Source organism: Lepus europaeus, chromosome 12 (assembly GCF_033115175.1).
Source record: "Lepus europaeus isolate LE1 chromosome 12, mLepTim1.pri, whole genome shotgun sequence".
Classification (NCBI taxonomy): Eukaryota; Metazoa; Chordata; class Mammalia; order Lagomorpha; family Leporidae; genus Lepus; species Lepus europaeus.
The window spans coordinates 68,311,405-68,325,669 of NC_084838.1; the positions used below are offsets into that span (position 1 = coordinate 68,311,405).

General features: G+C 40.4%; 1 protein-coding gene across 2 annotated transcripts in view; it reads right to left on the minus strand.

The window, feature by feature from the left end:
* KDM4C (lysine demethylase 4C) overlaps positions 1 to 14,265 on the minus strand; it is a 363,336-nt gene that overhangs the window by 282,548 nt on the left and 66,523 nt on the right. For both annotated transcript variants that reach the window (XM_062208268.1, XM_062208267.1), the window contains exon 5: positions 9,675 to 9,868. In XM_062208268.1, the coding sequence (XP_062064252.1) occupies positions 9,675 to 9,868 (194 nt within the window). The remainder of the gene's footprint in view (positions 1 to 9,674; positions 9,869 to 14,265) is intronic.

The following is a 14,265-nucleotide window of genomic DNA, read 5'->3' on the forward strand; positions in this document are numbered from 1 at the left end:
ACGGTGTGTGCTCAATAAGCATTTAATAAACAAGTAAGAACAACAACAAAAACAAAACATAAGGTACAGAACATATAGTCAACATTTTATAATTGGGGGAAGGAGGTTAAAATAAATTAACTTCAAAAAACAGTAATAAATAGAAAATAAACCCAAATTAGGTCCATAAATTAAAAAAAAAAAACTTTCCAAAGCCTATTTTTCCCAATGGCTATACTTTGAACAGTATATGGCTCCCCAACTCATGAATGTTTATGTCCCAAAGTCATGAACTGGTGGTTCTGAGGGGATAGAGAAGACTTAATCTAATTGTAGTGTCTAAAGGCCTTTGGGAGGGGACTGGATTGGATAGGACTGCTATAGGGGAAGCACCACTGGAATCCTGATGGCTGTACAAAGAGCCACCACATGAATGAACATGGTCTTTGTCTTTGTGCCTGGCTCATCGTGTGGTTGTCCTGCTGCCATCTTCTGACCTCATTATATGCCTGAACCAGTGGACCCCTCAACTTGGACTATAAACCTCCAAAACTATAAGCAGAAATAAATCTTCCTTCTTATTTCTCCTATCCCATATTATAGTTATAGTGACTAACTAATTTGGGCTGACCTAGAGGCATAGCAAGTTAAGTAATGTCTTGAGATGCCCACATCTCATAGAGTGCCAATGCAAGTCCCACCTACTCCACTTCCAATCCAGCATACTGGCTAATGCACCTAGAAAAGCAGTGGTAATAGCCCAAGTACTTGGGCCACTGCCACCAGGAAGGAGGCCCAGAAGAAGTTTTCAGCACCCATCCAGTCCTGACCATTGCAGCCATTTGGAGAATAATTGCTTTCTCTCTCTCTTTCTCTGAATATTAAGAAAATAATTAAATCCTTTAAAAAATAGTAAAAAAAAAAAAAAGCTAACAGAACAACAAAATACAACATAGCAGATGTAGAAATTTGAGAACAGTATTCTTTCAGAGGGACCATTTATTCAAACGATAATTATACCATTATAATTAAATCATCCAAGAATAAGATAAAGTGGCTGGAAAAAATAATTTTCAAGGGTAACAGCTCTAATGCTTACTTTGCATGAAGTATACGGTAAATAAATTTCCATTAACCTTGGGATTTTTCTCTAAGCGTTTCTTTTCATGCCGAACGGTTTCTAGGATTCTTACAGATTAAAATGGTGATGATGGCAGAGGTGATGGTATTTTCAGTGAAAGAGTAGCAGCAAGGATATATAATAGGCAGCCTGAAGGGAAATTTACAAGTCCCTGCAATGCTTGTAAGAGGAATTAAGATTACTTAATATGTAAATGTACAGACCTGTGTTTTGGTGCAGGGAGTTAATCTGCCACCTGTGACACAGGTATCCTATATGATAGCACAGGTTTGAGTTCTGGCTGCTCTGCTTCTGATCCAGCTCCCCGTTAATGCACCTGTGAAAGCAGCAAAGATGGCCCAAGTGCTTAGGTCCCTGTCACCCACATAGGAGACCCAAATGACCCAGCACTGGCTGTTGTGGCCATTTGGGAAGTGAAGGGGCAGGTAGAAGACCTCTCCCTGTAACTATGCCTTTTAAATAAATAATCTTAAATACATATGCAAATTTAGAAATCCTCTATGATAACCAAAGTTACCAATAAGTAAAATGCACTGGGGCCGGCGCTGTGGTGCAGCAGGTAAAAGCCTTGGCCTGCAGCGCTGGCATCCCATATGGGCACCAGTTCTAGTCCCAGCTGCTCCTTTTCCTATCCAGCTCTCTGCTGTGGCCTGGGAAAGCAGTAGAAGATGGCCCTAGTCCTTGGGCCCCTGCACCTGCTTGGGAGATCTGGAAGAAGTTCCTGGCTCCTGGCTTCGGATCGATGCAGCCCAGGTCATTGCGGCCACCTGAGGAGTGAACCAGTGGATGGAAGACCTCTCTCTGTCTCCACCTCTCTTTGTAACTCTGTTTTTCAAATAAATAAAATAAATCTTTTTTTAAAATGCACTATTTACATAAATTATAACTTCCTTTACAATAATTCAATTATTGATTTTAATAAAAATATATCTCATTACTTCATGAAAAGGAATGAGATTTACTTTTAAATTCACAAAATCCCACAGATGCTTCCTTTACAGAGCCCTGTGCTGAGCAGACATCTACATGGATCACTGTTTGGAATGAAGGGCACATGCATGTGTGTAACAGCATACACATGTGTATCAAGTGAGGCTCAGGATGCTTAGTACTAAGGAAAATATTAATATGATCCAGTCGATAAGTAAATATTTAAAAGATATTTATTTATTTGAATGGCAAAGTTACAGAGAGAGGGAGAGACAGAGAGAAAAGTCTTCCATTTACTGGTTCGCTTCCCAAATGGCCACAACAGCTAGAACTGGGCTGATCTGAAGACAGGAGACTGGAGCTTCTTCTGAATCTCCTACACTGGTACAGGGGCCCAAGCACTTGGGACACTTTCTACTGCTTTCCCAGGCCATAACAGAGAGCTGGATTGGAGATGGAGCAGCTGGGACTAGAACCGGCACCCATATGGGATGCCAGAGTGGCAGAGGGAAGCTTAGCCCACTTCACCACAGTGCTGGCCCCAGTAAATATTTTTGCTACCAGTTATCACTGTATTCTCATCTTCCTAATATTTAAAGCAAGCAGCCATGCAAAGTTAATCTCATACTTCAAAGGTATTTCTATTAACAATATTATCTAAGATATAAACACGACTGTATCTAAAAGTAACTAGTGAAACATGTAGTTAAAGTTATTAATATCTCAGGGCCAGCGCCGTGGTGTAGTGGGTTAACGCCCTGGCATGAAGCACCTACATCCCATACGGGCGCCGGTTCTAGTCCCAGCTGCTCCTCTTCCGATCCAGCTCTTTGCTATGGCCTGGGAAAGCAGTAGAAGATGGCCCAAGTACTTGGGCCCTTGCACCTGCGTGGGAGACCTGGAAGAAGCTCCTGGCTCCTGGTCCGAATCGGCGCAGCTCTGGCCATTAGGGCCAATTGGTGAGTGAACCAGCGGATGGAAGACCTCTCTGTCTGTCTGTCTTCTCTGTCTCTCTCTCTGTAACTCATTCAAGTAAATATATAAATAAATCTTTTTTAAAAAGTTTAAAAAGTTATTAATATTTACTGAAAAGTATTCTGAAAGTATTTCTCTAGGATCTCTAGAAAGAGCAATTAAACCAGAAACAAATCGCTGTGACTTACAAGTGCATTTTCTCTACACAAAACCTTGAAAGAATGCAGCTCCTACCATCATCCAAAGAGTCTTAACAATTGCAAACAGAATCTATTAATAGGGCTAAAGTTAATAAATAAAAATGCTAACCAGAAGTTAGTACCATGGGCTGCTCATTCAATGTAGCATTAAATATTATCAAGTTGCACAATAACTAATGTTCTACTTTCCATTATCTTAATGAAAAATAACTTCAAATAAAGAATTCCTTCAATAAGACTGTTCATTTAACAAATGTTTAGGGCTGGCACTGTGGTACAGCAGGTTAAAGCCCTGGCCTGCAGTGCCAGCATCCCATATGGGCATCAGTTTGAGTTCTGGCTGCTCCAATTCCGATTCAGCTCCCTGCTAATGAACCCCGGAAAGCAGTGGAAGATGGCCCTGTACCCACATAGGAAACCTGGAAAAAGCTCTTGGTTCCTGGCTTTGGATTGGATCAGCTCTGGCCATAATGGCTATTTTGAGAGAGAACCAGTAGATGGAAGACTTCCCTTTCTCTGTCTCTGCTTCTCTGTAATGCTTTCAAATAAATAGATAAATACATAATATCTACTGTGGACAGTTTCATGCCAGACACTGCGCCAGGCAGTGGGGAAGTGATCATGAGAAAGACTAATAGGGCTCTCCCTTCGGGGAGCTCATGTATCAATGAAGAAATATGTATATTAAACATGCTTACCTCAACCTGGTGCCATGTAACTTGTTCATTCTTTGAAAGATTTAATTCTACAATTCAACAATAATCAAATACTTAGTTATAAGTAAACAGCTTCCCCATTCAAAATGGAAAAAGACAAGGCAGGGGTAAAACAAGTAGGAGTACGGAGAGGGAGCGTGAAGGCAATGACCAAAACAGATAACCAGTGAGAGATCTTAGCACCTAAAATCAGTTATGCTTCTGGTTAATTCCCAAAAACACTGGCAAATATCCTTTTAGCTTAAGATGTGTTTATGTCATTTGGAACCAAAGGTCCTTATTAATACAAGACTCATGAAGTTCGTGTTTAAAATTCTTCATTCCATGTAGAATATATTTGTTAAATGAATGCATGACTGCTATCATGCATAAAGCACTTACAACACATCAAGAGCTGAGACTTGTACTTTGTATGTAGTAGGATATTAAATGTATACAATTACCTGTTAAAGTGGGCATCAGAACCACCTGAATGTTTTGAGAGAGGAAATTAAGGAATGTCACTTAATATTGCCCAAAGTCACAAGGTAAAGATACCTCTGGGGGCTGGCACTGTGGTGCAGTAGGTTAATCCTTCACCTAAGCCACTGGCATCCCATATGGGCACCAGTTCTTGTCCGGGCTACTCCTCTTCCAATCCAACTCTCTACTATGGCCTGGGAAAATAGCAGAAGATGGCCCAAGTGCTTGGGCCCCTGTACCCCTTCATGGGAGACCCAGGAGAAGCTCCTAGCTCCTGGCTTCAGACTGGTCCAGCTCCAGCATTGTGACCATTTAGGGAGTGAACCAGTGGATGGAAGACCATTCTATTCTCTCTGTCTCTCCCTCTCTCTCTATGCAACTTTAACTCTCAAATAAATACAATTGAAAAAAAAAAATCCTCTGTTTATAAATACTATTTAACACTGAACAAATGATCTAATCTAAAGGCATTAAACTAACTTTATATCTATCCTGATTAATATGGTATTTCTAACTCAAATAATATTCTAACACAATTTCACTATTTGTTGAATAAAATTTATGCAAGTCCAAGATGCTGCAATCCACTCTTCACTTTTCCAAAAACATTCAGAAAAATTTTTCCTGATCTTGGACCTTTTCATACCTTAAGACATGTCCTCTTAGGCCACAATTATCTCATTCTCTACAGAGTAAATCTGAAAGTTTCTTCTTCATTATGTGTGTGCTTGTTGTGAGAGAAAGGGATTCAAAGCACCATCTGACTTTCTTTATCCCCTAGCAATTAACCCCTCTCATACATGGTGCTTAGAAATAAGAGTCATATTTTATTTGTCTCTGAGACTCCACTCTATTATACATATATGCATCATGGCAAGTTCAGATTTTAAAAAACTACTAAAAATATGTATCTCCACAGCTGGCACTGTGGAGTAGTAGGTAAAACCACCACTTGAAGCACCTGGATCTATTTGGGCACTGGTTCAAGTCCCAGTTGCTCCATTTCTTTCTTTTTTTTTTTTTTTTTTTTTTTTTTTTTTTTACAGGCAGAGTGGATAGTGAGAGAGAGAGACGGAGAGAAAGGTCTTCCTTTTTGCCGTTGGTTCACCCTCCAATGGCCGCTGCGGCCGGCACATTGCGCTGATCCGAAGCCAGGAGCCAGGTGCTTCTCCTGGTCTCCCATGCGGGTGCAGGGCACAAGGACTTGGGCCATCCTCCACTGCACTCCCGGGCCATAGCAGAGAGCTGGCCTGGAAGAGGGGCAACCGGGATAGAATCCGGCGCCCTGACCGGGGCTAGAACCCGGTGTGCCGGCACCGCAAGGCGGAGGATTAGCCTGTTAAGCCACGGCGCCGGCCTCAGTTGCTCCATTTCTGATTCTGCTACCTTCTAATGCACCTGGGAAGGCAGCAGAAGATGGCCCAGCTGCTTGAGCCCCTGCACCCATGTAGGAGACCTGGAAGATCATGGTTCCTAGCTTCGGCCTGGCCCAGCCCTGGCTGTTGCAGGTATTTGTGGAGTGAACCAGTAGATGGAAGATTCTCTAACTCTGCCTTTCAAAATAAATAAATAAATCTTTAAAAATTTATTTCCATAAATGTATTATAATAGAAATTATGAATATTAGTACTCAACCATTTACAAAGCACTTTTTCTGCATAGCATAGCCCTGAATCCTCCTATCAATCCTCTAAGTAGACAAAGAATAAATTATGCCTCCATTTGGCAGTTAAAGAAACTCATGATGAAAGGAGTATAGTGATTTGCCCTAAGTCATTCAGCTGGTAAGTGACAGATTGGGATTTTAAAACAGGTCTTCTGGCACCAAAGTCAATATTCATTCCAAGAAAATAAATACTCTACCACTGGCTGCCAAAGCACTTTTCTATCTGCTTACTCTGAGGATTCGTTTTCCCTTAAACCTTCACGCCAGAAATGTTTAAATAAATCATCAGCTCCTCTAAAGTCTCAACACAAACCTGTATTCGTGAACACTTACTCGGCAAACCTGCCACACACAGTGGCCAGAAATATGTCTCCAGGTTTACACCTGGAGCTATACAAATCTGCGGCTACTTAGAAATCTCGGGTAACTTGGTATACTTAACACTACTTACATTTCAAAAAAGAACAGTTATAAAACATTCTATTTGTTTCTTTGCCTGCCTTTACGTGATCTAAAACAAGTTAACACTCTCCTGATTCAATACTAGAATTATTTACAGGGCATCAATCCTATAACCAGGCCCCATGTGTTAAGTACTGATGATTCAAAGGCAAAACAAAAAACATGGACCCCAACTTCAAGGTCCCCACAAGCAAGCTGAGGACTGGTAGAAGGGAGATGTAGGTCCCAATCATTTGTAAGATGAAAACAGATGTTCAAAATAGAAACAGTGCATAGTTTGAAAATTCTTCAGGTCAAATAAAGGGATACATGAGCAGATGTATAAAGTGTGTACTTGGTAGTAGGGAGAGACTCACAGACAGTCTCTATGATAATCAGACTCAAAACTTGGTACCCAAAGGAAGAAATGAAGAAAAGAAATGGTGAACATTAAAAGACAGTCAATAAGGCCAAAGAGAAGGAAGAGGACATATTGGAGGAACAGATATATCAGCTAAGGGTAAATACAACTCCACAAGGAAGGGACAATCAGAAAAAGAAAACAGACTATGCCCATGCAGGTGCCCGTACAGAATCTTGTAACAACTAATCATCCTCTCACTCTGTTAGGTAAATAAAAAATATTCCTACGTCTCTGATGGTAAATGACAGAACTAGAGCACAGGAGTACATTACAGCTAACATTGTGATTTTACGGGTGATGATACTGAGGTCCGCAGAAGGATAGTTGTTTGTCCTATGACTCGTGAACATTCATGAGTAGGATCTTGATTGCAGGTACCTCAGTCTAAGCTCTGCCATACATACTATTTCCCAGTATTTACATGAGTTTGTATTGTTTCTACCACCTTCCAAAGTTCACTTCAAATATATTATAATGACTCCTAGAATGAATTTTAATAACATTTGCCTTAAAATTATTTATACTGAGGTAATATAAGAGTTCATAAATCTACCTTGAAATACCCTTAGAGTCATTTATATCACTCTTTTCCTACAGCAGTTACCTTAGAAAATTATATGTAGATTAGTTATCATAACTCACTGTATTTTATTGTTTATTATTACAAATAGTGATTCGAGGTTAAAGATAATAGTGATAATATAAATATACCCTTAATGCATATATAGAATCTATATACTTAACAGCTGATGAAGAACCTAATTACTGAATATACCCACGCTGGTTAAAAACAAACACACAAACATGCTTTGGAAATGTTCTCACTCATGCTCTTTCCCAAAGGCACAAGACTAAAATTAGTCTTACTAATGACAGAATATCCTTCTACATCAGTATGTTCCCGGGGGGGGGGGGGGGGGGCAATCACCTTTCTTAAGAAATCAGAGACATCACCTAAACTCTCCCAACGGCAAAAACTCAAATTAATGTGTCCCAGGTATCCTCATTCGTAATTTGTAACAAAAGTTCAGAAACAATCTGCTACAAACTGTTCAAATTCCTTAAGCAAAAAAAAAAAAAAAAAAAAAAAAAAAAGAAAAGAAAAGAAAAAAGTTGCCTAAACACTAGATTTGACCAACATGTGAAACTTACCCATTTCACTTAGCTTTATCCACTTGAAGTGAGTGTCAGAAAGAGGAACACAACTGAAAAACTTTCCAGGAGCCCACGGGTTCTGTCAAATATTTCCCCAGGGCCAGCGCCATGGCTTATCAGGCTAATCCTCCGCCTTGCGGCGCCGGCACACCAGGTTCTAGTCCCGGTTGGGGTGCCGGATTCTATCCCGGTTGCCCCTCTTCCAGTCCAGCTCTCTGCTATGGCCCGGGAGTGCAGTGGAGGATGGCCCAAGTCCTTGTGCCCTGCACCCGCATGGGAGACCAGGAGAAGTACCTGGCTCCTGGCTTCGGATCAGTGCGATGTGCTGGCCACAGCGGCCATTGGAGGGTGAACCAACGGCAAAAAGGAAGACCTTTCTCTCTGTCTCTCTCTCTCACTATCTACTCTGCCTGTTAAAAATAAATAAATAAGTTCAACAGCTTCCCACAAACTTTGTTTTTTAATCATAAAACTCTACAGCAAATCAAGAATTATCCAGATTTTTCTTACATGTCCAAGGATCTCTGACATAAGAAATAAAATTTTACTTCCAATTAAATGCTATTTTTCATCATGAAGAACATTGTGACTATTTAACATTTTTGTTAAAGGCTTATAACACTTACACCAAATAATAAAACCTCAAAGTCAAGTAGTGGCAAGATGAGGACAGCTGTTATTGTATTACAACATCTGATCAGTAAGAGAATTTGAGACCATTATCGTTGAATTGGAGTCTAGAGAGCTACTGGGTTGGCACAGCACCTATGGGATATTCTATCCTGTTTACAACCATCAGAAACATCGTATTCCCTGTGCTATCAATTAGATGCTTGATCCACTTCTGTCTGTATGTTATTTGGGATGTACAGGAGGGGGGAGAGTCTTTCAACTGGTGGTAAAGGTGCCAGTTAAGACATCTTCATCCACGTTCCATATTAGAGTGCCTTCATTTGAGTAACAGCTCCACTCCCAATTCCAGCTTCCTGCTAATGTGCAACTCAGAGGGAGGCACATATTAAATAAAATAATCACTAAGGAAGATAAGGGAAGATGCTCACAAACACAAAGAAAAGCAAGCTGCTTTTCACCTACTGATATTAACATATTCAACATTTATTCTTTTCTCCACAACTATTATTCTAGAATTACTAATAGGTCTCCTGATTTATCCCTCTTTTCCCCACTTACTAAATAGACCTTTTCACTAATTTTAGAAGATTACTACGTTTACTTTGGAACATTTCATCCAGGAGGTCAACTTGTTACTCCCAACTACCCCCACACATACAACTTTCAACAAATGCTCCAAGAAGAAACAACGCCTAATAAATTCTTCAAGACTAAAATAGTTATATCAATCCATGGGCCTCAAAATGGTCTTAAACTTTACACACATCACCACTAGGTTTTTGGCTTATGATCAAAACTCTGGGCAAAGCAGGACATAATTATTATACTCAAAAATTTCCTCACAACTCACTTGAATCTGAAACTACCACATAAGGGATAGAAGCCTTTTTAATGTGTGTAATGCCCAAATTTCAATATTCCAAAAACAAATGAGTATTAAAAAAGTACTTGCCAAGATTTGGGCTCTCCAAAGTGGAGATAATTAATGCTGTAGAGGTCCATGTCCTCAGTGTGCCATGCAAATGTGGTTTTCCACATGCCAAAATACAGATACGGGGTATTTACACCTTCAATGGAAATACCGCACTCTTCTTCAACCACATCCAAGACGGTATTTAAGCGAGCTATGTTCCATTCATCCACACCCTGGAACCAGAAGACAGAGAAATAGCAAATGTTAATAAACAGAAAAAGAACATTTACTAATCATACCACCATCTACCAAAAGTATTATACTGTATATTTTAATTTACTGAAAAGTAAAAACAAAAGCAATCATTATTCAAGAGCTACGTTCATATTTCCATAATTATTATTCATAGATTTCTACCAGCAAAAATCTGGTACCCGATTCCAAATGAAAATGAAAGTAAAGGCCCCACTCTTCACTTGCTGTTAGCAAAAATTCAATAAATTCAAAGCAGATAATCCAATATGCATTTTCTATCTTTGGTACATCTTTCTGGATTTAGGATTTTTAGGTTTTGGGCTTTCCTATTTATTTTTTACACATAGTACAGAGATCATAGCTAACATCAGATTCACCTTGAGAAGCCAATTGTAAAACTTATCTTCAATCGTCCCTCTCTCATGCCTATCCATTTCAATTTTAGCATGTGATACATTATTTCCTTAATATGCATATAATGATGCTTCATTACAAGTATACATTGTATAGATTAAAATGTAGGTGAACAAAACTATTCCCTCAAACATTTATCATTTTCTTTTTGATGAAAACATTCAAATTTTCCCTTCTACCTTTACAAAAATAAATTATTGTTATCTAAATTCCCATAGAGTACAATAGAATGCCAGCGTTTCTTTCTCCTATCTATTTTCAATTTAATACTCATTACTTAATCTTTCTCATTCCTCCCTCCCTCCTACTCTCCCCAACCTCTGGTAACCACCATTCTAAGCACCACTTTTATGAGATCAACTTCTTTTAGATTCTACATTTCAGTGAAATATGCAGTACTTGTCTTCCTATGCCTGGCTCAGCTCACTTAACATAATGACATCCAGTTCCATCACTGTTGTTATAAATCACAGGAGTTCATTTGTTGTTATGGATGAATAGTATTTCATTGTGTAAATGTATACATTTTCTTTCTCAATTCAAAACTGATGGATAGTTAGGTTGTTTCCATTTCTTAGCTACTGTGAAGAGTGCTGCAGTAAACATAGGAATGCAGATATCTGCAATAAGTGAACTTCATTTGCTTTGGATATGCAAGTATATCTAGTAGAAAAATTACTAGGTTATATGGTTAGCTCTATTTCAAATTTTTTGTGAAAACTTCATACTGTTTTTCACAGTGACTATATGTATGTAAGGGTTCCCTTTTCTCCATTATTTGTTATCTTTTGTCTTTTGATACTAGCCATTCAAACCAGAATGAGGAGTTACCTCATTATTTGCATTTCCCTGATGATTAGTGACACTAAGCATTTTTCAGTGGATAAAAAAATTTAAGCCACATAATGCTTGCCAAATTTTGGTAAAATTGCTAGAATAACATATTCTTATAACAGTAACCCAACATGCTGGTGACATGACAGAGAAGTTTACAGTCACTAACTGAAGAGTTAAAGTGATAGGAGGGGCGGGTGCTATGGCGCAGAGAGTTAATGCCCTGGCCTGAAACACCAGCATCCCATATGGGTGCTGGTTCTAGTCCTGTTAGGTAGGAAGTCAGATATGAGCTTATGTGTGTATGACAAAGGCCTAAAGAGAAGACTTCTATGTCCAGCATATGCATCTGCATCTCAAAGTCATCCCAATAATGTTTCAGGGGCAGCCAAGTTCTTAGAGCCCCCTTCTACCAGATAACCTGCCAGGTGGGGAGTCCCCACCCCTTCTGCCTGACAAATCTTCCACAATCTCCCAGATGCAGCCCAGTATCTGCATTTCAAACACCCTGCTCTGGATCCCCATTCTCTAGGGGCTCCTGCTCACCCTTCCTCTGAACCCAGGATGGCACCAGCTAGGCTTCCTCCTGTCTGAAACCTTCAAGGGAAAACTCAGATAGGAGCTTCTTAATATTTACAGCCATAAAATCCTTTGTTTCAGGAGGAAATGTGTGAAGACAGAGACCCATCTCCTTAACCCCACCTCCCCCTCCGGCCTCAACCAGACTGTGCACTCAGCTCTCTGCCTCTATGCTGAGTCGCCCGCCTGCCTGGCCAGGTGTAATCTCTCCACTCAACCATGTAACCTTGCTCCCCCCAACCAGTCCGAGCGACAGCACTCTCTCAGGTCCTGTCTGGAGAGGTGCCCATCCGTTCTTGCGGATGTCCCTACCCTAATAAACTTTGCTACTTTTTACTTTCCACTACTCTGTCTCACACCTGAATTCTTTCTTGCGCGAAGACAAGAACCCTCCAATTCACCAGTAACAGTCCCACCAGCTCCTCCCAATCCAGCTCTCTGCTATGGCCTGGAATAGCAGTGGAAGATGGCCCAAGTCCTTGGGCCCCTACACCTACGTGGGAGACCTGGAAGAAGCTCCTGGCTTCGGATCGGCTCAGCTCTGGCCATTGCAGCCACCTGGGGAGTGAACCAGCGGATAGAAGATCTCTACCTCTCTGTCTCTACCTCCCTCTGTAACTCTTTCAAATAAATAAAATAAATCTTTTTTAAAAAAAGTGATAGGAAAAGATTCTTTCTAAGAACTTTACTAATTAATTATTATTAATCGGCTGCAGTTCACAACTGCTTAGAAATTCTTCTAAATTATATCTTTTTCCCACATACTTTTCTCACAGTCAGATTCAGAGATGGTACACATTTCTATGCAATCATACAGAAACTGCAATGCCTTTAAAAACATTTGGCCTACTCACGTGGTTATTAAGGAGGGGCAGTGAATTCATTTGTCTACCAAAAAGACTCTCTAGTAACTATACCAATAGCCTCACATATAACCACATATGGGTTCAAGTCCCAGTAGCTCTACTTCCAATCTAGCTCCCTGCTAATGTGCCTGGGAAAGGAGTGGAGGATGGCCAAGTTCTTAGAGCCCTGCACCCAACTGGGAGATCCAGAAGCAGCTCCTGGCTCCGGCATGGCAGAGCCCTGAACATTGCAGGCAAATTGGGGAGTAAACCAACAGAGAGAATACCTCTCTCCCTCTCTCTCTCTGTCACTCTGCATTTCAAATAAATAAAAAATAAATCTTAAAGAAAACCCTCTAACATTTTCCCTTTATATACTACTGAAAGCTTTCAGGATTGTTCTGTTTTCATTTTCATCTTTAAACAAGTCTCTAATCAGTGTGAGAACCCAAATTCATCTGACTTTTGGGTTAGGAAAATTGTTGATAAAACAGTTACTAAGGCTGAGGATATAATTTAATTCCTAAATTCTCATAAGTAGTCACTCCATCTACAACACAAGCCCCACACCGAGAAGTTTGATGTTTGAAAATTCATCCAAGTCAGTAAACTTTTAGACAAGATCCTGGATCCCAACTTACCAGTTCTCATAAAAGTTTAATCAAATTATGTAAAATATTTATCTCATTCTATTTATAGATATAATCTCTTAATTCTAGTCCAATCAGACTTCAGTCCAATCAGTCTAATAATAGATTCCTATTTAAAAGTCATTACAGAAGCAATGAATCTCAAGTAATAAATGAATACCACATTACAGGAATCATTTTTAAAGTGAATGAACTTGCGAATACGGACACAGACTATTCCTCTGAATCTGCTATATATTCAGACCTCTAAATATTATTTCTGATGGTAGAAAGTCAGAAATTTAGCCTGTATGTGAGAAAAGGCCTGAGACCAGGACCTCCAGTGGAAGCTCCAGAAGCCTAGTATTTTGCACTTCAAAGCCCTGCCCAGACCCTGATACCTCCCAAGTGGTCTCAGCCCCTCCCACAGGGAAAGCTCCAGGAGAATTCTCTCCTCAGGACCAAATGTGTTACCTGACCTGATAATAAGGGGCAATAAAACCTTCACAGATGCCCTAAGGGAAGTCCCTCTACTCTGCCTGGTGCCAGCAAGGGGGGTGGGGGGAGGGGATTTGCTAATTTTTACCCAACAAACCCTTCCAGCTAGGATTCCCCATCCTTTGTCCTGGAGGAGAGGAAGAGGTGAGTAAACTCCCTTAAAAGCCTAGGAAGTCCAAACAGGCTGCGGGCTCAGCCCTCTGCTCTGCTGAGCCACCGTCCTCCATTCAACCAGGTAACCTCGCTTTTCCCCAATCCCAGTGACTGGGCGCTCTCCCCCTTTCCCTTCCATTCTGACAGATGCCCTGTCCCCAGTAAAGCCTAACCACTTTGCTCTCTGTCTCATGCCTGAATTCTTTCTTGCATAAAGACAAGAACCCCGTGGCTTCCATGGCCTTTTCTCTGGTGACAGTTCTATCTCTGAAAAATAACCAAAGGATGAATCCCTGGACATTGTAAACATGTAGGCCAAAGGAGAAGAGGACAGAGAACAAAGAATGCTTGCCAAAAGACCCAGCTTGTAGCTGCATATCTGCCACCCACCAAGGTGAAAATCAGAGAGCCTGGCTGAGATTC